The following is a 25,962-nucleotide window of genomic DNA, read 5'->3' on the forward strand; positions in this document are numbered from 1 at the left end:
TTTTCAAAACAGGCTTATTATTGAGTTTGTGACTGCTTGTTGTTGTCAGGCAAAACAGGAGAATGCATGACATTACCAACCAGAATAACACTACTGGCAAGGCTATACAGAGAACTCAACATTGTACTGGACATTGGACAGTCTGGGGCATTTGAGGCAGCTGCCATCTCTGTTGGCCTGGCAGAAAGACAAGACAAATGTCAGTATCGGTAAGTTCATGTCAGCAAACTTTTCACACTTTCAGTTTTCAGAACTGTGGGATAGATGGTGTTGAAACTTCTTGGGTATTCTTGACCATAATTCAGTCTTCAAGATCTAGAAGGACAAGTTGAAAGAGACTGTTGGAGAGATGCTTCAAGTTCATACCATCATTATCAGAGAAAAGGGACATTTCTGTCCATATCAGTAAAACTCTTGACAATTATGTTCTTGTTCATTTAATATCATGATGGAGCTCACCTCTGGCGTTTCAGTGTTAAATAACAGCTAGATGTAACCTGACTGATCATAGGTCATGAAAGACAATAATCAAACTGAAAATGTATCTTATGACACTGAAATGAGGGCATGAATGTAATTATTATGTGGTCTCAAGTGATGAGCTGAATGAGTTTTTCTTTTTGCCATCATTTTGCCTGAGAACTAAATGATCCTTCACAACCATCCCGTTACAGGCCAGAGTTAAAATAGGCTGTTTAATTTCCTTTCCTCTTTGACCTCTCTACAGCAGCCAGTCATGAATTTTCTGTCAGTAATATTAACCCTTAATTTTCAGATTAAGAAATGAGAGAAATCGCTACATCAGCTTTGCAAGCCATGTATGGAATTCTGTCTGTGACAAATCTTCAAGGCCAAGTGATAAACAGCCCTATATTGCCAGGATATCCAGTTTGACTCAAGAACAGGTACATCCAAACTATTGCATGCATGCAATAAAAAATAGTTTATATTTTGTGACATTTATTCATCATAATGTAGTTTGTTTACATTTGATGAATTCTTGCAGTGACTTCAAGTATCCATCATCAGCAGCTAATCCTCACAACAGTGCCCATCATGCATTAATCCATGTTCTTCCAGCTTGCATTGCAGGTACTCATTTATCCTGATTAGCACATTGTTACAGCAATTAAATTGCAAATGATACCAAAACCCACTGAGTAGCAGACTCAGTGATAACTTATTGCTACTTGATCGAAATTTTTTACAAAAAGTGTTTGGACTTTTTCTGTATACTTGTGGATGCACTAATAAATATTGTTGCATAGATTGTTAATTTTTATGCATATAAGATGCAGGAATTCACATCCTGTAAATCCCTGCTACTGAGTTGCCATCAGAGAGTAAAAACAAGATGCCCCCATCATCGGCGGTGCAGAAGAAATTGTTTTCATCTATGAACCTTATCGAAGTCAACTCAATCCTGTTAAACAGCACATCAGAGGTCATTCAACAAAGACATTGTGCATCCTGATGATGCTGACCCTCCGATACAGCTGCCTGAAGTACCAGTAACATCTACAGTCTAAATCCACAGTGAGATGATCGTCCTCTGCAACCAGCAATGCAGATACTGCCACCAGAGGCAACACCAGTGTAGCCTTATCACAGCTGCAGGAAGATGCAAATAATACCTCAGCGTTCATGAACACTTTGTCTACATCACAGCATGTTCTTCCATCTTTCTGGAAAGTTCTAGTTCTATGCAGATATGCAAGACTTCCAAGACTTTTCTAGTGTCTTGTCAGAACCCTGAAGACATACAGTCATCTCTCGTAATAATGCGCTTCGCGATACTATGGATTTGGTTAAACTGCAGGGTATAACATGGCTCCCCAAAAGTTCATGTCACTTACACGTTGCATAGTGACAGCAAAGCGATGACCCAATAATGCATCTGTTACTACTTATCTTTTCCATATCTAATTGGGATCGTCAGTTGATCGTTGGTTGTTAAATAAACATCTACTGCATGTGTTGCTGGGGTTTAAATCTCACTGTACCGGCACCCTATATGTCGTTATGAGGGATATTAAATGTCACACCATTTCAGGTTATAGCCTGTGTCATTTAAGTCGCCAGTCAAGTGTTCTCAGAGTGAACACTGTTTAATCAATGCCTGACAGAAGGGGTACCAAACAGATGAAGACTTTTGATTAATTTTGATTAATTGATTTAAGTTTTTGTTTGAAATTTAGTATTTAGAGTGCTAGATACTAGTGGTGTCATGTATATAAATGCTTCAACTGGTCACATTGTTCATTGACTTGAACGTTTGCCATTTTGCAATGTTTGGTTCCCTAGGTGGACAGAATCTTGTTTGTAATGGTGATAGCTTTAGAATTAAGAGCAGAGGAAACACCAATGTGCACTGGCAGTGCCTTAGGGCTGTCCAGCAACAATCAATGCATCTGACAACTTGGCCAGAACATATCATGATATTCACAATCATCCTACAGGTGACAAAGATATTGTAATTTAGGAATTCCTATCATAACTAGGCTCATTTGGTAATATTGGGCTGCACCAGTGCAAGTAACAAAGCGTTAAACCAAGTCCTGATGCGTATTTACTGGTATGTGAAGTTAGTAGCGGACGAGGTTCCAGTTGGAGAAATAACACAGAACAGCTACTGGATGGTGAGCTGACAGCAAGCACTTTGTTAAGCAAACCCAGTTTACTAGTCAGTGTTTTCCAGCTATGTAAATTTTATATGAAAATACTATTACCATACATGTGATAAATTGATTGTACCAGTCATATCACATAATATCTTTGAATTCTGCCTGAATAATATAGAAAGGGAACAGTCACTACAGTTATGTAAGTGCTGGGTTGAACCTATTGTAAACTATTCTAACTATGCTACTTGTGTTATCTAGTTTGTACATGTACTTGAAGAAAGAGAAACAAAATAGATTAAAACATGTTTCTAAAACATTTATACAGAAGTAATAAAATCATCTCGGCCACATTAATGTCATAAACATACATGTATATTGCTCTACAGTCTTTGCTTATGTTCAGTGTCAGATATGGACTATCCAAAGCAGGAAGTACATTACTAAGCAAATACAGTATGCATTGAACACCAAGATTTTGTAAATATGAACAAGTTCTAAGAGCGATACATTTTGAGACATAATAGTACTGCTAGCAGATTCTAAAAATATTCTTTTGATCTGGCATTATTCCATATTTTTGGTTGCGAAAGAGTGTTTGTTTAGTAAGAAGCAAGATTATATTCAAAGGATCATTTTGATTTTCCTTTAACCCAAATAGTATAATTTGTGTTTAATTCTTATTCCACCATCAGACATGAGTCACTCTTCAATTTTCTTTTTTCTTCCAAAGTCTATTCATCAAATTACAGGTGTAAAATAGTTTCATTGGAAGTTTTACAATAGCTGCACAGGAATGAGTCACTGGACTTATTATTTTATGTTGACAATAGTTTGTGCCTTACATAAGATATTATTAATAATTTTCATTTGGAACCATCTTAATTCTGTAATCTGTGTACATCTAAATGGAATAATATTGTATGTTTTCCAATCTGATACAGTTGTCCAGGCTGGTGGTAGACTGCCACTAAAAAGGAAGTATCGAAACCTAGACTCTAGAATAAAAAATAACAAAAATACTTCTTGGCTGGGAGGAAAACTGTCATAGAATATGGTTGGACTGTAATTTGTATGTTGTAATTTGATGATATTGTGATGTATATGTGAACTAAATTATTAACATGTGTCAGCACATGAAATAAAGAGATGTATGATGACATGATTAAATAAGGTACTACTCTGAACATTCTGTCATGCAGTAAATTATTGTATGTAATGTATATTATGTGTATTTACATATGATGTAATAGTTATAACTGTGATATGTGTTAGGTTGTGATATAATACGCTGTGATACGTGAATAAATGACATGAGCCAAGTTTTACTTTCTGCCAACTTTTCTGTGACAGGCTATTGTTTTTTTACCTGCCATGGTTGACTGAATGTCAGCCTAGAACAACAGGTGGCGGCACAGTGAGGTGCCCCCGTTGCTGGAACTGTTGCTGTATTATCTGTTGTTTGAGTAAATTAATGAGATCATCCCTTTGAACTGTCAAAACTAATTTGAGCATCAAACATGCCACATGTTGTCATTGAAGTCATGGTGGATGTGTACAGGATGTCAACTGGAGTGTAATCTGGACAATAACTGAAAAAAAAACAGAATCTCATCAAGTATGAAAAAGCAACACAACATTCTCAATACAGATAACCTGAAGCAAAGCACTCTGTAACACTTTGAAATTAAGCTGTAATCACATTCAAAGAAGGAGATATGAGTGCTGAAATCATCTTCAGTATAAAAGTTCAGGCCGCATTTGTTCTGTACAATGTGTGAATTTCACCATGGCATCTATGAAGATCAAACGTCAAGCTTACACAGTTGCACAGAAATTGGCCCTCATCAAGAGAGTTAGGAATGGAGAGTCCCAGGCCAGTGTCAGTCACAGCTCTGGAGTCCTGTCAGGAGAAGCTGAAGGGATTTGTAATGTAGACAGAAGATATCGGGGGGGGGGGTCTTGACTTACAGAAGGCTAAGACTGCATATGACACGATGCTGGACGAAGCTCTCTTTTCATGGTTTAAACAGTCCAGACATGATGGAACACCAATCTCTGGAGAGAGTATGAAAATACAAGCTCAGAAGTTGTCAATGCTGCATCAAATTATTAACTGTTTCAAAACCAGGGCTATATTATAAGACATTGCCGGACAGGACATTGTTGATGCCAGAGGATAAATGCCCAGGTGGGTTCAAGAAGGCCAAACAACGCATGACAGTGTTGCTAATATCTAACAAGACAGGAAATCATAAACTGAAACCCCTCATTACTGGCACGTCGCAGTATCCATGCTATTTACAAAGAACACCACCTCTCTCCTCCCACCGATGGATCAAGGCATAATCCAAGTGTACAAGTAACACTACTGAAGAGGACCTGTCAATAATGCCGTTGAATCGGTACTCACTCCCATGGACTTCCTGAAGGCCGCAACAGTAAAAAACGCAATAGCTCTCTCCCACATCACTTGGCAACGTGTCTCACATCAGACAATCAAGAATTGCTGGAATAAGGGACTTGGTGAAGAAGCATTTGCAATCACTGACGAAGACGACTTTCTCAGATTTAACCCAAATGTGAGGAGTTTTTAACAGAGAACGCCCTCATCACCATTACTGAAACAATGGAAATGTACAACGCAATACCCTGTGTTTGGAAGCCAGGGGGACAAAGAACTGATTGAGGGTGCCATGAATGCCAGTTCAGACATATGGAACACTCGGCAGTTTCTGTTATGCAGATGCAGAATATTGTGGAAAAACTGACACGACAGTCACAAAATGAGAAATGGCAGAAAAGCTTACATGGTTTTTTCAAGGATGTTTGATGAATCTATGTGAGGTAACCTGTGCAAAATATCATAAAAGTGGACTGTTAATAGAACACTAGAGCACTTTCTGCATTATTATTATGCAGGACTATGAACCTGTAAACATATGTAAATGTACAAAAGTACATGTACTTTTATCAATATTTGTATTGTTATCATGCGCATTCATGCCATCAAATAAAGTGTTAAAGTGTTCTTTAAAGTTCCCTTGTGTTTTTTCTTCAATCTTCTCACACCATGGACATTCTCCAGATTTCATAGCAATTATCTAGTCACTACCTTTCTTTATGTAAACAAAATGATACGATATATTTGATTGACTTAACTGCTTGCATGCCACACCTCTACATGTGTTTGAGAATTTGAGTTGACATTGACATCTGAAAAGAATAAAGTAATTACTCCCATACAATTAAATATCTGAACAATAAATAACAATCATGTATATTGTTACATTATGGAAGCAAGCCTATTGTGAACTCTCTATAGGAGAAATGCAAAATTTTGCAAAGAAAACACAGAAATACTTTGGTACAATTTTATTTTCTCCGTCACATGCTAGTTTCATAACAATTCAAAGATACACATATGTTTTGTGTATACACACATAGACAAGTGCATGTTCTTGTGTTTTTTTCTTTCACTCAACCTGTATATCCCATGTGAGCAATAACACGGGTGTCTGATAATGTGGGGGTTGTCCATGGACCCCAAAACCCATAGTATTGCAAGGGATGGCTGTATCTTCAAAAGAGTAAAACAAGCAGAAGAAAATTAAAGTGCCTATTTGAAGTCAGAACACTTGAGTCCACACTTGCTCTGCCCGGAAACTGCTGGACTGCTTTAGGAAGTCAGACACTGTATTTGCCAACCACTTACCTCAGAGACATTGTCACTGAAGCCTCTGCTCAGGAATATGGCATGTAGAACAGACGTTCATGTCATGAGATACTGCTAACGTTCTATGTTTTGATCTTGAGACGGCATAAGTAATGACACCTGGCATGAATACATGTAGAATGATTATTTAGACACTTTAATCTTTAATTCAGTGTTTTAGAATACATTCGAAAAGGTTAGACTGTATGCTGGTGAAGGAATATCCTTAAAACATCACAGTTGGTACAGTTTCATTGACCAGTTCTTTGAGTGTATACAGTGAGTGTCAAACATTGTAAGAATGTTGCCACAAGCTATAGACTATATGTGCAATCAAAATACTGTTTCATTTGTACTCTCTCAATACCCCCAAAGTTGAGTATATGGAGGTCCTGATAGATTGGTCCTGACCAGGCTGGACCTTCTTCCAGAGGCAAGTGAGTTTACTGACTTCTAGAAGTCCAGTTTCCTGGGTTATCTGGAATTATAGATTATAGAAGCAGCAGTCATTTCTGCATCCATGAAGTGATGAGGCTGATTGCATCTCAGGCATCAGTCTGCAAATGCTTATAAAATGGACTCTGAAGTATAAATATGTTTTTCTGTTTAGAAGTCTATCGTGGGCTCCCTTGAGCAATACCATGGTGTGGAGCAGAAAGTTTTCCTGTCCATGCTGCGAAACAAAGTAGAGACTGACGAAGAGATGACAGCCTCCCTCAGTACTCAACAACAGCAGGCTGACCTCCTGGCCTCACTCAGAGCACAGTTTTCCTCTCTCAGTAAAGGTAATACACCATGATACCAGTCGTACATGATAGAGATGCTGTCCTTGACGCGGGGAAAACATTGAAAGTTAAAGGGGTATCTGTCCATATGGATCTCCCTCCCAAGCTTAGGAAGCAGTGAGTACAGGAAATCCTGTGAACTATACAACAGAGATAGCTGCTACACTCGCATTAGATTGGTGAGTGTATATTCCACATGCTGGAGACTCGCATCAGTGGGAACCACAGTCACCCTGGGTCGCCTACCCGGTAAACCTCAACAAGTATTGGGCAAAAGCATAAATGTACTTACCTTACGTGATGGTATTTCATCATTCAGATGCTCCACTATATAAAATTGTATTATCACATTGTTGTTGCGGCCTAGGATTTACCCTCTTCGATAATGAGAATAAAAGGCTGCGGGTGTGAGGAGAACTTGTTTATTCCCCGGTCGGTAACACTCTGTAACAATAGTGTCATCATAAATACAAATTCATTCAGAGGTTAAAATATAAACATACATATTACATCACATTACGTTACATTCAATCAATAAGCATAGGTTTACAGGTACATTACTATCTGTAATAATGCATAAGTCATATGCTTATGTCATTGAAAGTATTGAAATGGATATAACAATGAATGAAACAGGCTATAACATGCGTACCCTGTGGGTGACACGGGAGTGTTGTAAACAGGCAATCCACCCATTGATACTACAGGATTGTGATACCTGAGCCAAGAAATTATAACTCATAAAATATATACATACGTCACATGATTGAGAATAGTTCAGACACAACTATTAACTCTTACACTTCACATAATTACCAGGAAAGGTTTACTTCTTTCTATGATTTATATTAATAAGCATGATCCCATCACGCTTGTAATTCAAAGTTATATAAAATCATCAATCATACACACGTTCCTGCATGAGAGCCTTCATACATTTGCTAATTACACTATCATAAATAGTTTACTAAAACTGCTTACTTTAGATACTTAGGTCTGCATAAATATAAGTTATAGCAATAATTACTATAATTACTAACCTTGTTAGAAGAGTGTTCAGTATCTGTTTTGTGCTGTGCACAACAAGTAGGGGTGACAAGTGATGAGCACTGGGGTGAAGGTGACAAGTGATGAGCACTGGGGTGAGGGTGACTAGTGATGAGCACTGGGGCGAGGGTGACAAGTGATGAGCACTGGGGTGAGGGTGACAAGTGACAAGTGATGAGCACTGGGGTGAGGGTGACAAGTGCTGTATAAGTGAAAATGGCTGATGACCCGTGATTTGAAATGAGCCAATCCCAATCAACCGGGTGATCATTACAAATCACATAACTGACAGAAAGATAGAATAACCTACTTGCTCTATGATCCTGTAATTGAATGATCCAAAACAATCAGAGACCTGCATTAAACACCTAAGATACTACTTGCTGGCAACTACTCATTGTGAACATAATGGACGTCTGTTGACTCAAAACAACACAGATGTATATACATTTTAATATTAATAACGCAACACATGAAGTTAATATAAATGCTTTCATTTCAGTCTGTTACATTGTCAGTGATGCTTCCGGATTATTTGATTCCAGAACATTCCGTGTGCACACTCTTACATGTTTAAGACTAAACTTTATTTAAGACTACTCTAGAACTTGTGTAGCAAACCAACTGTGATGTTCTAGCACAGATGACACGTGAACATTCTGCACTGTCGATTTTGTTTGCATAGATGTCCTGTGTTGGTCCAGTATCCAGTCTCAGTGTCCTCGTTGAAAACTAAGAGTTCTTGGCAGCCTATCCAAGGCATGGTCACTACTTCCTAAAGGCTTTATGATGACGCCTACTTGTTGTGTATGTTCTGTTATAAGGTCACAAATAGTCTTGATTCAATTGATTAATGTGCCTAAACATTTCAAAGGCCATACGTAAGTATTCCATGTATCTTTCACACACTTTTAGTTATCTTATCACTGTCACCAGTGAGAAGTGACAATCTGTCAGAACACGTGACATGTTGTGAATATGCTGAATATGTCCTGTAATATGACATGTTACTTTTGATCTGCATGTAGGAAATGCACAAGTTTTCCCTGTACCTTTCGTAAGCTTCCATTTGTTTAACTCACTATGATTAGACGTGTGGGAAGTTGCTGTCAGAACACCTGACATGTTACGATTGTTATTTGACACCAATCTGCACCCCATGTAACAAGATAATGTGCCTTTCTTTACATTTACACTAATTACAGAACTTATTCCATATTTTTTTTCGGTAGATAGTGATTTATTCATTGGTAAATTCTTCATCATGAAGAGTGTTGAAATAATATTATATAACAGTTCAGTTATCATGGCCTGCACACCTTTTGGGAAGGTCTGGCTATTACATGTAGTTTGTTAGATTCTCTTTTTCTTTCCAAAAAAAGTAATTTTCAGCAAAAGTAAATTGATCTTTTGCGCTTAAATATTTCAAGGCAATGTGCAAGACAACTTGATACGTGTTGTGAAAAATAATGAAAGTCTGCAAGTCAGGAAAGCGTCAGCATCTCAGACTATACCATCTCAATCTTATCTTGCCTACTGTTAATATGAATAATAAATATGGGTTCCGAAAGAGTTAAGTTATTTACATGAACTGTAGAGGCTTGGGTGAAAAGAGAAAACAAGTATTGGATTTTCTTAAAAAGAAAAAAGTGTCCATATATTGTTTACAAGGTGTCCATTTCACAAAACAACAAGAGCAGTTTATCAAGCAACAATGGGGTTATTCGGAATGTTACTTGAACTCATTTTAATCAAACGCCAGGGGAACAGCAATTTTTTCAACAATAATTTGGAATTTAGTGTTAGTGAAGAATATCCTGATGCAAAATGAGGAAACCTTAAGTCCCTTGATGCTGAAATTGAAAATAAAATATCTGAAAATATCTGTGTGTAAACTTGTATGGCCGAAACGAAGATATGCCTGAATTTTATGACTAAATTGTCAACATTCTAAATGAATCTGACACAGAATTCTTAAATTTAATCTTTGTGGAGACAGGAACTGCGCTTAACGATATTATAGAGTTGTGTGATTTGAAAGACCCTTGGCAATTACCCGGCATGAACCTCACCTTTTAAAGGACCATTAAACTCAATTTTTTGGTACTCTTTTTATCACTGCATATGAAATACTTTTGGTTAGTCATAAACGAAACACCTTTTTTTTTTTTTAAATTGTGGTTAATTAATACCAAGCGCTTAAAAGTTGCTAAAAAGCTGTCTGCTTCTCTCTCGCCTGCAAACGAAACCGCAGACAGGTTACATAACTCTGTTGCCAGGGCCCTACAGTGACGTCATAGAAGGAACAGTTTCCAGTTAAATGTATAGAAAATGTGTAGGAAGCTCGTCATTTTGCTGATTTCTCGATGTCACCAAAGACATCCTGAAATGTGTTGCCGTCAATTGTTCCTTGGGGTCGGGTGATGGTGTCACTATGCACAGATTTCCACCAGACTCCGTAGTTTGTGCTTAAATTTGTTGTTAGTGAAGGCGAAGTGAGCGTTGTGGAAGCCTGTGGTATATACTAAATCGGATGGTTCGCCTCCTACCACGCTTCCAGGATAGAAAATGGAGTTTAAGTTTCATCAAGTTTATAAAACTAAGACTGCTTACTACACATTGCTGACCAAAGGGATTTTGCATGGATATAACGCTTTCTTCCTCGGAAACGAGGTTGTGGTCAAAGTGACAATATTATCGTACGTAATCTTATATTGACTCCTTATATTGACCGATTCCAAGAGTGAAATTGTTATGTTATAAGCAATGTCATGCAAAATCCTAATGTCCATCAATAAAATACATATTTTACTACCAGTAGAAAGTAGTTTTGATTTTGTAAGTCGGTGAAAACAAACTTAAATAGCATTCATCCTCAGACAGGGCGTCGCCATTTTTTATAATCCTGAAGTCACGGGATAAAGTCCATTAGAATTATTGAAATTATGATTTGTTCTCATCAAGTTAGAAAATCAAAACTACTTTTTACTGGTAGTTAAATATGCATTTGAATCATGGCCAAAAGGATTTTGCATGACACAACTTTTAACATAAGGACTTCTTCCAAGGAAGCAAGGTGGGGGTCGAAGTGACATTTATATTGCAAGCAATGTTATATTGACCTCCACCTCATTTCCAAGAGTTAAATTGTCTGCATCATTACACTTAACGATGAAAACAATGATTCTGTTGAAAGCTACGACAACTTATTCAAAACAAAAATGCAAATGATAAAATTAAAATTATAGGAGCAGTGTCAGGCTATTACCTTCTTCGAGGAATGTATCCATCAATATCCACAAAAACAAGTGATATGTAATTCATCTGCAGATTTCCCAAGTGATGTGTCTTTTAACAGTCTAAGTGGCGTTACAACTAATTATACCTGTTATAAATTCATTAACATCAAGTGAGCACATGAGCATCAAGTGAATGATGACAAAAAATGTGTAGGTTTATACCACCTAACACGGATTACAACCTAGCGACACCAAGTGATTTTGACAGAATCGTCTATGAAAACAAGGGTTGTAACTCGAAAACTAGGCAAAGCAGGAGACAAAACTAAATGATAGTAGATTGTGAGAACATATAGCTTTCATTTTTCTCAACAGGTTTCACGATTTCAGGTTTGTACAAACCTGTAAACGAAATAGTTTAACCCCTGAAATGTAGATGAATACTGCACAGACCCTCATTTCTGCACCCTCTATTACGTCACGGAGACACGCCGCTCTGATTGGTTGAAATTTCCTTTGTGGCCGAGAATTGTGCACTGTTGACAAAAAGGTCGATTTAAGGTAATTAAAGATCGAAATGAGCAGTTTTAATGACAGGGTTTCATTTATAACGATGTCAGCAAGTGATTTTGCATTTGTACCCTTTTAGAGTATATGTGACCTTTCATACAATCACGTCTTGATGATTTCCTTGTTTTCCATAATCTCCTTTCTTATATCAACACAGATCCATGCTTCAGAACAGATTATTCTCTCACAGAGATAAGTTTGCATTTAGATGAAATCAAACAAGGTTAAGGTTATTAAATAATCCTGAATATGTAAAACTAGTAAAAAATACAATACACAATACTTGTGATTAATACAAAACCCCCGAAGGTTGTGGAGTCTCAGATCAACTTTTATGGGAAATTATATTATGTATGGTAAGGGGTAAAACCATACTATATTCTTGTAATGATAAAAAAGACAGACAAAAAATTAAAAGATATTAACTGAAAAACTTTCAATTTGGAGAAATCAGTTAGATGAATCGACAAATACTGAAGAAAAAGAAGGAATACTGAACCAAATAAGTAGAATTAACTCTGAAAAAGAAGAAATTAGCAAAACAGAAGGTAGTTTTATTAGGCCTAAGGCTAAAGATTATCTCTAATATTTCAGACATTTTAAAAGGGCACTGATGCAGAGCGAATAATGTTTCTCGCCAACGGTCTAATGACGAAACCAAGCTGCAAATTGGTCAGCACCCACTCCCTCGACCGTGACGAACAAAGGGACTGGGCTCCTGTCCACATTAGCAGAATTTCTTCACCCTAAAAAGTGCGGGGGCCGGATGCTCATCACATGACGTTATTTAAAAATATCCATGGTATTCCTTGTCTGATAGTAACAAAATATCCCAGCAGTGTAGTTTTTTTCCGGATGCTTGGATAGTATAGTGACTGATCCAATTTGATCCTAATTCTGTGTTTTTAGCCTCGATATTTAATCATGTTATGTGAAAATATGATGTCTACATGCATGTAGCAAGCCATTTGTTTCAGTCCGAAAGATTGAAAAGCTTCACATTCAGATAGTTTTGATGTTTTTTTTGTTGGTTCAGCTGTGATAGTAAATATCGTACGTAAATTTTAGTAACTGTGGTAGCTACCCCAGTTTATTATTCATGGTAAAAAAAACACACAATTAATTTATCTGAATTCGTAAACTAAAAACGATGACTTTGCCTTTGGTAGAGAAATCTGAAAATTATCTTACGTAAAAAATCCCAAACCTATTACACCTATTTACCCAGGTACACAGCAAATGCCTGTATGTATTCCTTATGTAACGAAGTTCTGTTGGTGTCCTCAAAACAGTTTCGGCCCATAAGTGTTTTCAGGCTGCATACGACATAGAGATTACATCTTCCTTGCCGTAACTTGCATTTGATGGTGTAAACCTACACGTGTTATTGTCATCATTCTCTGGATGGTCAGTTAGTGACTTTATAACAGGTATAATTAGTAGTAACACCACTTTGGTTACTCATCAAAGGTTCCCATTTGGCACCTCTCCTGTCTAGAGTAAATACTCAACATTATAAATTAAGGTCTGTAGTGGCAAATGTATTGTATGTTATGTAAAATGTGCATGTAAGTGATGTAAGAGGGTTAATCAGCTGAGTTACAAAAAAAAACATTGATCAAAGGATTAACCGATAACACACTGATTGATTAATTACTTTTATCTTCAACAGCGGATTTGTCAAAAGGCAGTGTGTGTAGATGTACAGATCTATACTGACTACACCCTGTCGTAAAGTGCGAGTGTAAAAACAACATCCTCCCTTCAAAGAATTAAGCACCATTGCGTTGATTGATTGCTCATTATTGGTTAACTAAATTACTTAGAATGGCGGACATCATACATTTAGTTGCCAGGTGTGCTATCTTGGGTGACCAATGAGAGGTTTATCAGGTTTTCAACAATGTGTTACCTTTTCGCAAATTAGACTGTTGTAAGACACACGACACAGAGCAGGATTATTTACCAGCTGCAGATGAATGGAATATCGTTCTTTTATGTGGATATTGATGGATACATTCCTGAACAAGGTAGTAGCCTGGCATTGTTCTATAAAATTAGTCTGTTTTACATTCATTATTTGCATTTTGTTTTAATTTATTTGTTGTAGCATTCAGCAGAATCTATTTCACAGAAAACGCACACTAGATCGCGTATGTGTGTAAAATAGGATCCACATTGGCAATCTATACAATGTATAAATGTTGCTGTGATGTTAGAAATTTACTATGTAAAAGCAGACTGTGTTCTTTCATTAAATTTCAAAATCATACAAATATAACTATAAACTAATTAGGGTTATGAGACAAAATTTAGAGACGTAAATTGGCTTCGTTATTTTCCCGTCCTAATAGTTTTTTACCATTTCAACCACTGGCAGATGATTAACCTTCAAAGTGTTTCATTTGTTTTCATAATACCTTTGTAATGAAGTAAAATTACTTGACCTTAGTTGATCTGTCTATAATTAAACTCTCAGCTGCGCATACGGACTGCGCAGCAGAGGTCACGAACCAGTCAAGAATTCTAGGATATCATCTGGGTACTCTTGGGTGAAAAACAATAACAAACGTTTACTCCAGTCCACGGAAATTGCTCTGCATCAGTGCCCCTTTAAATGTGAGTAAAACATTTGATCAAAATCTCTACTGTGTAAGATTTATTTTCAAATAGCCACAAGAAAGTTAGTGATGAATTGGCACAAACATTAGAAGGCGAATTAACATACGGTGAAGTTCTTAAAGTGTGAAACGTATGAAAAATGAAAAAAGCCTGTGCCCTAACGGCTTCACTGCAGAATTCTTCAAATTCTTTTGGTGGGATTTAAATGAGTATCTTGTAAAATCGCTAAATTATACTTACAGAAATGGAGCTCCATTTCATACAGGAGTTCAGGGTATTATCACATGTATTCCAAAAAAAGGCAAACCTAGGAAGTTTCTACAAAACTGGAGACCCATTTCATTACTTAATATTGTGTACAAACTTCCCTCTGCAGCTATAGCACATTTAACCACATTTATCAGAGAGGAACAGAAAGGCTTCATAAAGGATAGATGTATGGGGGAGGTTACAAGACAAGTGTGCGACATTTTGGAATATGTGGATACCTATCAGATTCCAGGCTTATTAATGCTTATCGATTTTGAAAAGGCCTTCGATTCCTTAGACTGGCGATTTATCCAAAATGTTTTCGCATTTTTTATTCCGGTCCTTCCATCCAAAAAATGGATAAAACTCCTCTATCAAAATTCTGAATCCTGTGTGTTAGTAACTGGTTTTGCTAGTACATTTTTTAAACTATCTTTCCACATATTTTCATAGTATGCACTGAAATATGAACCAGACTAATTAAAAGCAGTAACTCTATCAGAGGATTAAAGATTGGTTCTGCTGAACATTTATTAGCACAGTTTGCAAGTGATACTTCCTTAATGTTAGATGGCACTGAAAGGTGTCTTCAAGCAGTCATGAACACATTAACCTTTTTTGCACGTTATTCCAGTTAAAAAATTAACGTTGATAACACAAAGTTGATTTGGATTGGTTCCCAAAAATGAAGAAAACTACTGAAGAACTATCCAACGGATTGCACTTAAACAATTGAGTTACTAGGTGTCAAATTTGACATCAATCTCGAAAATATGGTACACGCTAATTGCAATGAAAACTTGAAAGAAATTGAAAATTTAATGAAAGTGGAAATGTAGAACATTAACTCCCTTTGGGAGTAACATAGTGCTAAAATCCTTATTATTACCAAAACTTTAATTTTATTTTCTACCCTTCCTACACCACCTGAAAATGCAGTATAAGATTTCCAGACAACTTTCTTGTGATTTATCTGTAATGAAAAACACGAAAAAATTAAAAGGGACAGAGTAATATGCAATGTATCGGGAGGGGGTTGGGGGGTGGTCAAAATTCCACTTGTTGGGGATATTATTGCTTCTCAGAAGATAAGAGGCTAAGATTCTTTATGGATAACAACTTCTTTATTGCATATGATGCGACATTGCATATGATGCGAAACGTCTAATACTGCCAATCAAACAGATTCTCAAAAGATTTCATGCCTTAGACGATTGACCTTCTCGAACACACTACATCAATTATCTCTTTATTAATCAAATACTATACCAAGGAATATTTTAGAAATGGATGCAAACTGTATGTGACATGATATTATTAACAGCATAGGAAATCCCTTCTGGCAAGATATTTTATCATCCTTGGCTCTATTCCTTAACAAGCATAAGAAAACATGAGTATATATGGTATAACAATAAAGTTAAGATTGATAAAAAATGTGTATTTTGTAATATTCTACGGGGTGAAAAATGTTTTGAATAAATATTCAAATGAGCTTGATTGATACCCCATTAACAACATCATTGTCACCGTTTAATATTCGTTTGCTCCTGAGAGGACTTTTGGCTCAAAATGCTACTATAATGTCTTAGTAGGATCAACGTTTCTGAAGACTTCAGCCAACCAAGAATGGGAAAAAAAAATAATAAAACAATATACAGATATGGAATGGTGGAATATTAATGAAATTTGATTTTGATCAGCTGATAGTGTTCAACTATGGTGGTTCCAGTAAAGAATTATTAACCGAATCCTTCCAGTTGGAAATATTTGTTTAAGATTGGATATGTAAACTCTCCTGTTTGTACAAGCTGTGATAAGTTCATAGCAGATATTTGTCATGTTTTACGGAATTGTGAAAATGTGAACTTAGTCTGGATTGAAGTCCAAAACTGGATAAACATCACGACGGAAACAATCCTGTTGGGCTTCCTTTCCAAACGAAATGGCCCTTTAAACATAATCTGCCTTGTAATAAAATACACAATTTTCAGAGTTTACCTTAATCCAGGAAAACTTTCCTTTGCTTCGATCCAGAGGAGTTAACTTACTCTAACTGTGACTACAACAAATTTGGTAAATTTTGGTCCATTTGTCATAAGCTGTTTGTTTGAACCATTCCATTCAATTACTTTTTTAGATGAAACTTGTTTATGGATACAAGACATTCTTCCAGTTGCTATGATCTATTTGTTTAAAGCTTTTTATTCAGTTATCCATTTTCAATTAATTAATAAATTGATTAAAGGTCACATGCAACCAAAAAATCAAACATAATTAAAACATATTTATCAGTTATTCATGACATATAATATACATTTCTGCTTTTAAAAAAACAAATTAACAAAATTATAAGCGTACAATCGCGATTCAAGAGTGCAATATTTTGTACTTGGGCTTACTTCCCTTGAAATGAAGCCCTCGGGAGACCAAACCCAGTCATAGCTGGTGGATGTGTGCTCAAGTGTAACGACGGCTTCCGATTGGCTGTTTCATTTGCTGATATGCTGAGGGTTCATTGTGTGTACAGAAAGATTATCTATTTGATGGGCATTTTAGAAGTATGGCAATGTTCTCTGAATTTGCGCTCTATCCAATCAAAAATCATCTCAGTAGAGATGGTAAATTACTGTGTGGCTGGAATCTGTCATTCGTCCAAGTACAAAGCAGGACTTGAAACTGACAATAGTTTGCACCAGTTTCCGTCACATCCAATCATCCGAAAAAAATGAATGTAGTTTGCAACCCACAGACATAAAAATATGTCATGTGTATCACACGTGCCTAATTACATAATGTGGCAGAGACGGGACTCGGGTGCTTGAGTCATAAATCAATTTATTTTCTTTATGTTGTATAGTCTGATAGGTGTTAAGTTCAAATTGCACGTGGTCTATCATTAAAGCTGTGTATTGCATGTTGTCTTCAGCAGACAGGCAAGCAGACATATAGGTGTGAATAAACCAGACACTGAGCTTTCTCTGTGACAGGGACTGCTTACCACTATCAGCAAGTTTTTTTACGTAACGAGTAGATTACTTACTGGGCATGCATACTGTTTCAAGCTCCACGAATCTATTCACTGCATATGCGTTATGGACGCAGCAAAGCACAGCTGTTGAAACCAGTTTTCCCCCCAGCACTTGGGGAAATTTAGTGAAATGTTTGAACTCCGATTTCGCAGGCTTTTTTTCTTCGCGTTTTTTTCAACTTTATAGGTTGAATTGGCATTTTTTATGATTTGTTTCGGTAAGTGCATACCAAAAGGTACCAGAATCTGCAAAGTTGTGTTTTACATTGCATGTGACCTTTAATTAATTATCAGTACATGTATATGACATTGGTTCAATTTCTATAAGCTGGTTGTTTGAACCATTCCATTCAATGATCCATTTTTTATGCAACTTTGTCTATTGATGAATGATGTCGGTCCAGTTATTATAAGCTGGTTGTTTGAACCATTTCTAGTCAATTACTCTTTGTGATGAAACTTTGTATATCGATGTATGACATTAGTCCTTGTTTCATAAGCTGGTAGTTTGAACCATTCCATTCAATTACTTTTTTGGATGAAACTTTGTTTATTGATGCATGAAACTTGTTCAGTTGACATGAGCTAATGGTTTGAACCTTTCTATTCAACTACAGTCAGCTCTTGTTTATCCGACACTTGTGGGTGCAGAGAAATATGTCGGATTAAGGAGAGTGTCAGATTAATGTCGAGGTCACTAACATCAAACACATTTAAGTGGTGTGTCAGAAATGTTTACAATGTGTTCAAAGATGTTTTGACCTGTGATAGCTTGGGAACCACTGGCTCAGTTGTACAGTCTTCTTCAGTGCTTATTTCTTCATCTGCAGTACACGTAGGTCGGACAATCTCGATGATTTCATCTTCAGTCAAGGCTGATTTTTTCGAACTCGTGAAGCATTGGAATCAGCCGTAGATATGCTCAATCACTTAGCAGACCACTTCAGGATGCCAGATATGGTTGATCGTCCAATCTTCACATCAAACTTCTGCTTGGCAAAAGTGATGACTTGTTGTGTTGTCTGGGGTTTGTCTTTCTTCAAAAGGCAGATTTCTTTCTAGATCAGTGGTGTAATTTCTACTCGGGCTTGCTTTGCGGGTGGTGTACTTGTGACGGACATCTTGTCGTGATGAAAACTCAGGTCGGTTGTAAGCATTTTATACAGCTTGTTCAATTATTATTTATTGATTAAATCATCTCAAATAATTATCTTGTGTTTGTAATTAACAAGTGTGATGTTCACTGACAGTGGTGTCAAGCATCCAGTAAAGCACACATTAATTACCACCCATGTGTGATTGTTTGTTTACGGTCAGATTATCTGACCAGCTGTGTTGATTGTAAAAACATTCGGTAATCCTATGTATTTACAATAATCACTTGCTAGCTTGGTGTGTCAGAGTCAGAATGCGAGAATGTCAGATTAATGAGAGTAATAATCTCTTTTTAAATGGTTCCCTAATTTTTGGTCTGATTAACGTAAATGTCGGATCATTGAGTGTCGGATAGGCGAGAGTTGACTGTATTCTTTTCCATGAAACTTTGTTTTTCGATATATGGCATTAGTCCAGTTTCCATAAGATGGCTGTTTGAACCAATCTGTCTAACTGCCCTTTTCAATGAACCTTTGTTGCTGTATGACATTATTTGAATTTATTCATTTAAGTATATTTAAATGACATTTTATGACAGATATGAACTCGCTCAACAACAACAAAAGTGGAATAAAAAAAAAAAATATGATTGAAAAGTAAGCCTGCTTCCCTGTGGAAATGCCCAAGGGCTGAAGCGGGCTTACTTTTCAGTTATACCTGTGGGTCATGTTATATCCTACACAAAACCAAAGCTTGTAATTTGCTGTTGTTTAAAATGACTTACTTTATTGTTTGCCAGTTAAGTTCCATACTAATGTAGACTCCCAAAAACATGTCCATGACTCGCTCTCATGACACCAGGGAGTCACGATGATTCCTGAATTTTCATGTCTAGGGCAAACACTGCATTTTTACAATGACAACAATGTACCGAACATGATATTGCTTTAGATGACATGCCTGGGCATCTGAGAATCCTGCAACAAGCTACAGTGATCAAACGGGAATGTCGCCGGGCACAGCTACCAAAGGACAATCAGACTGATGACAGTGCCTCGATCTCCCTCATGGCCGACCTCCTCCTGCATCAGAACAAGGATGCAGAGTCACATCTCACGACAATTGGATCTTTGGTACATACAATGGTTTCATATAGTACACTTTAGAGACACTCCTGGTTGTGAGTGATATTTCATATTGCTTCATGTGTATGTCAGAAGGCAGCATCATATGAAGTTCACACTCTTTAATGAACATAATATTTCCACAGTATATTTGAATTCGTTTTTAAGACTCAAAATGATTGTTTTGCCCAATTTAAATTTAGTGCGAGTATGTTTGGATGTACTGACTGATCATATCTGTCATTAGAGCCCAGAGGAACACCTGCAGATGCTCACAGAGATAAAGGGTTTGGAGGATGGAAGACGATGTGCCAACATTGCAGCTGTGGTGTTTGCTTTAGACAGAGACCATCGACTCACTGACCAGGATGTGATCCAGGCTGTGGAGGAAAAATATGATGCCTTAAATGATAAACTACTGATGGAAGCACTGATCAGTGAGGTGAGTGACTGCATGAGGTAGTGTCTACAGATGGAAGCACTGATTAGTGAGGTGAGTGGCTGCATGAGGTTGAGTCTTCAGATGAAAGCACTGATAAGTGAGGTGAGTGAGTGTATGAGGTTGTGTCTACGGATGGAAGCACTGATAAGTGAGGTGAGTGACTGCATGAGGTAGTGTCTACAGATGGAAGCACTGATCAGTGAGGTGAGTGGCTGTATGAGGTGGAGTCTTCAGCTGGAAGCACTGATAAGTGAGGTGAGTGAGTGCGTGAGGTTGTGTCTATGGATGAAAGCACTGATCAGTAAGGTGAGTGAGTGCAGATGGAAGCACTGATCAGTGAGGTGAGTGAGTGCATGAGGTTGTGTCTACAGATGGAAGCACTGATCAGTGAGCTGAGTGGTTGCATGGGGTTGTGTCTACAGATGGAAGCACTGATCAGTGAGGTGTGGTGTTGTGTGAGGTTGTGTCTACAGATGGAAGCACTGATTAGTGAAATATGTGACTATGAGGTTGTGTCTACTGATTGATAGCGATGGTATGACATTGTCTACTTTTGGAGCAGTTAAGTGAGCACTGAAGTGATGGTGTACTAAAATGTTTGAGACTTTCATCATATCATGCTGATACATCCTAAAATATGTGGAATAGCGTTTGAAGTGGTGAGAAACCCAATTCTCTCAAAGAACAATTTTCATTGTGAGGAAGTCCACATTTTGTTTTTCATCAATTGATCTACCAGAAACCAACTAAAATAAGCACAGATTTTATAAACTCTGTGTCACAGATGGGAGAGGCTGACTGGCTGAGACTGAGTGAGAAGGAGAGACAACGGAAACTGATGGAACTGAAACTGAAACAACGACAGTTGAAGAAACAAGGACTTCTGGATGAAGCTGCAGCTCTACTTGGTCAGTGTAGACTTGGATATCTAAACACAAGTGGATCATTTAAAAAAATTTTACATCTGCATCTGACTCGGTTTTAGATACAACAAGAGGCAGTAATATTGTGTTATATGGAGGTATAAACTGGTGGAGTCCTCAAAGAAGCAACTCTTTTGTGTACATTTGTGCACAAGATATTGTAAAGATTGTATATGTTTTGGACCTCTACTCTAATCTGCCAGTCAAGTGTTTGTTCTTGGGTTGATTCAGAGTAGCTGAAGCACTGTATAGCTGTACCCCTAGTCTCTCTTTATTTAGTTTTGAGGATACTCCTTATTGGTGAACATATTGGAGGAAGTACTAGTGGTATGCAGTTTGACAAGTTACCTCTGTGGGAAAGTTACCACAGGCAAAATATGTCCTCTTTTCATTACAACAGTTTGCCTCTCCCTGTCAGAGGGATTTTACCCTTAAAGAAGACCAATTAGGTAAACATGGATGAGTCTGTATGCATGCTTGCAGTGTGCCCAGTAGGTTAGGAGGAAAAGACTTATTTTTATGCTTATCCTATCTCATGATTTGCACTTCTCTCTCTTGCCTCGACGCTGAGTGGAACGAATTAGAACTTTCCTATAGGCCTCTCTTGTCCATATGCCCGTGTTCCCCAGACTGCTCTCCTTACAGGACGGGTCCTTAACCCATGCAGAGCATGCAGTATGCTCCCCTATCTACCCACATGACTACCTCAGAGTGATCATTCTTCTTCTTGTCACACGACAGAGTGGATGTATCATAGTTCTTGTATAGAGTTTGAGTTGTTTTGTATTATGGGGAAAACAGATCCTCCAAACAAGAAACGTAAGTTTTGCGCTCAGTATAAAACTATTTTTTCGACTTTGGACCCACACATATCGTGTGTTGATTGTGTGGGTCAATGTTCTTGGGAGAAACGTTGTGAGAAGTGTGCAGGTTTATCAACTGAAGATTTCAAGGCTTATAAGCGGGTTTGTGCTCGGAGGATTGCAGATAGAGCTAGGAATGCATCTGTTGACCAAGGCCCCACTCCTACGAAGAAACCACACCTGGATTGTCCTACCCTCATGGCTCATTGTTTGAAATCCCCGCTCTCCGCGGCGGAGGAATTTTTGGATGCTTCTTCAGATTGTTACCTTTCGGAAGATGTTCGGAAGCTTTTGGGGACACATTCTTCACCTGGCTCAATGTCTCAGGCTGGCTCTAGGGTAGTTGTTATGGATAAACCTATAGTATCTCCTTCCTGTCTCCCCCGATCTGCGGTCTACTCTCATGCTTTCTAGAGCCTCTGGTTCGTCTCAAAACATGACAATAGTCGCTTCGGTTCACTGATCTACATCACCTGCATTACCAAATAATTCCATTTCTCCAAGTCATTCAAGGCGATCCACTTCGATTCATCAAGTTCTAGTTGGTCTAGATCGCCTGACAGGTTTATCTCGAATCCATCTCGTAGATCAACTGAGCGGTCATGTTCACCCCAGCAGAGTGGCGTTGGTCGTCAGTCTGTTTCTATTGATCGTGTAGCGACCACAAAATTTCCGAGTCCCGTGCTGGGATTCGAACGACGGACCCTCTGATCCAAAGTCGGACGCCTTGTCCACATGACCAAAGAGGTTAACCCCGTCAGCAAGCTGACAAGGTAAGGATGTCATTTGTGGGATGACTCCACGCCCTGCTACATACTCCCCCGTCAACAGAAGGCACGTCCCGGGCCGCATAGTTGGGTACTGAGGCTTATTTTGTTCAAATTTCATATGAACGTGCTCAGCCCCACGTTGGGCGCCAATGTAGCGGCCACAAAATTTCCGAGTCCCGTGCTGGGATTCGAACGACGGACCCTCTGATCCGAAGTCGGACGCCTTGTCCACATGACCAAAGAGGTTAACCCCGTCAGCAAGCTGACAAGGTAAGGATGTCATCTGTGGGATGACTCCACGCCCTGCTACATACTCCCCCGTCAACAGAAGGCACGTCCCGGGCCGCATAGTTGGGTACTGAGGCTTATTTTGTTCAAATTTCATATGAACGTGCTCAGCCCCACGTTGGGCGCCAATGTAGCGGCCACAAAATTTCCGAGTCCCGTGCTGGGATTCGAACGACGGACCCTCTGATCCGAAGTCGGACGCCTTGTCCACATGACCAAAGAGGTTAACCCCGTCAGCAAGCTGACAAGGTAAGGATGTCATCTGTGGGATGACTCCACGCCCTGCTACAATCGTACCAAAACACGTATTGATTCAAATGGTGGTATTGGCACTTCATCCCGTTTGGATTAATGTCACCAAACTGATACACCAGGCCGAATCAATTCAGCTGTCTGAATCAATTCACCAGATAGAATCAATTCACATGGCCATTTCAATTCACCATGTACAGGTTTGCGTGAACAGGTTGGTTCAACTTTCCGCGATGTCATACTGAGGCAGTTTCTCGAACCATGGCTTCTAGACAAAGTGAGTCATGGGATCAAATTGATTCAGGGACACAAACTGGTTTGCCTCATCAATGTGATTCGTCTGCTCATCCCGATTCATGCCACTTATGTGATTTGCATCAGTGTTCTGGGGTTGTTTCCCGGACTGGATCACTTCAGCATGCAGGTTCATCCCATGGTATGGGACGGTACCAATCTACTAACTACCACTCTACTAATCGATCCAGATCGCCAGATCAAGTTAGGTCATCCCATCTTTCTGTCTCCCCGACTAGTCAACATGCTATGGTTCGTTTAATTTCACCAGTTCGCTCCCCATCCAGACGCCGGTATAGTTCCAGGGACTGTTGCTCTCCTTCACGTCAAACTGATTCAGATCATATTGCATTGACAATTTTACCTGAATCATGGAACCCTAATCAGGATTTAAATACAATGCTTCGGGCTATTAAAGTAATTGGAATTGATGTCAACCTTCGTCTACGTCAAGTTCAGTTCCGGTTGCATCAACTGGTAACCTGTCTTCCACTTGTGTATCTCATCAACCCTCATCCTGCTCTCCAAATTATTCGGATATTTCTACCCCAGAGGGTAGTTTTGATTTAGTAGAACCTTCACATGTACTTGCCTGGATTGTTGAAAAGCTTCAACTGTTGGTGAGCAGATCTCAGGATGACCTTAATGTTTCTTATGCTCTGAAGAATAGAGACCTATGGACCATTACCTTGCCACCACGACCATGCATTCTGCAAATGAAAAGTTCATTAGATAATGCGTTTAAGAAATTGAAACGCTGAAGGATGGTTTGTCTTGACCCAAGTTTATGCCATCCATTGCATAAACTATGATATGACTATTCGTCGCACACTACCCTGTATCAATTGTGCTATTATGGCAGTGGATGCTGTTGCTGTAGCTGTTGATCACGCATATACTGACCAAGATGCTTATACCAGGGGATGCATGGCATTGGTCTTAGGCCAGTTTCGGGTCATTCTAGACCAATTATCCCATTTTTTCAGGTACGTACTTGCAGTGTGCAGGAGAGGCCCCTTCAACATTTCATCTTGGGATGAATGCTTCAAAGCTGAATTGTTTAGACAGCCTTTTTCTTCAGATATGCTTTTTGGTGGTAACATTGGAGAAGTTTCAAACAACACACATCAGGGCATGTTGTTTGTACCTCAGGACAGATGGGACAAGATTCGGCGCATTCTACCTCTAGCATTGACCTAACTGATTCTCTTCACATTGTGGCAAGAGCCGACACATTCCCGGAGTGAGGAATGTCATAGCCGACGCCTTGACTCGTACCAAACGACCGTCACCAACAGAGTGGATGTTACTGCCTCTGATATTTCAGTCAATGATCTACCCAGTATCTCAACCAGAAGTAGATCTATTCACCACTTGGTACAACCATCAGCTTCCACGGTTCGTATCACCTATTCTGGATCCTCAGGCATGGGATCACGATGCGATAGCAATATCTTGGGAGGGACTGAATGCCTACGTGTTTCCTCCCCCGGCTCTACTTCCCAAAGTTGTTCAGAAGTCACTTACAACCAGCAAGATTCGTCTGGTCTTGGTTGCACCCTTTTGGCCAGCAAGAAGTTGGTTTGTCGATCTGAAGCATTTAGCAGAACGAATCCAGGACCGCTACCCGCCCACAACGACTGTCATCCTCATTCAGACATGTACCATGGGTCACCACAGACCCTGGATCTGCATGTATGGTGCATTTACAGAAATCTCTGAGAGCTAAGGGTTACTGTCACAGAGTAGCTGCAGCTATACCTTCTGCACACAGGACTCGATCATTGTATAACAATAAATGGAAGAAATTTGAACATTATTGTGCTATTAGGGGAATTATTTCTCCCACCACTGTACCACCTCAAGGTGTTGCAGAATTTCTACAGCATTTACGAACTACGAGGAAGCCTAAAGGTACTACATTGTCAACCTATTTGGCTGCCATTAATTTGGTTCTTGCCACAACTACTGGAACAAAGGTGTCTACTACTCCCGAGCTCCAGTCTCTGCTTCGCCCGTTCAGGCTTGCTGA

At 38.6% G+C, this 25,962-nt stretch overlaps 1 protein-coding gene across 1 annotated transcript in view; it reads left to right on the forward strand.

Annotated features, from left to right (window-relative positions):
- The window catches only part of LOC137295791 (ciliary rootlet coiled-coil protein 2-like), a 205,512-nt gene that overhangs the window by 83,313 nt on the left and 96,237 nt on the right, over positions 1 to 25,962 (forward strand). The window contains exons 21-26 of the mRNA XM_067827340.1: positions 50 to 209; positions 776 to 905; positions 6,947 to 7,121; positions 19,926 to 20,107; positions 20,346 to 20,540; positions 21,325 to 21,448. Coding sequence (XP_067683441.1) covers positions 50 to 209; positions 776 to 905; positions 6,947 to 7,121; positions 19,926 to 20,107; positions 20,346 to 20,540; positions 21,325 to 21,448 — 966 coding nt within the window. The remainder of the gene's footprint in view (positions 1 to 49; positions 210 to 775; positions 906 to 6,946; positions 7,122 to 19,925; positions 20,108 to 20,345; positions 20,541 to 21,324; positions 21,449 to 25,962) is intronic.

The sequence above is a fragment of the Haliotis asinina genome, chromosome 9 (genome assembly GCF_037392515.1).
Source record: "Haliotis asinina isolate JCU_RB_2024 chromosome 9, JCU_Hal_asi_v2, whole genome shotgun sequence".
NCBI lineage: Eukaryota > Metazoa > Mollusca > Gastropoda > Lepetellida > Haliotidae > Haliotis > Haliotis asinina.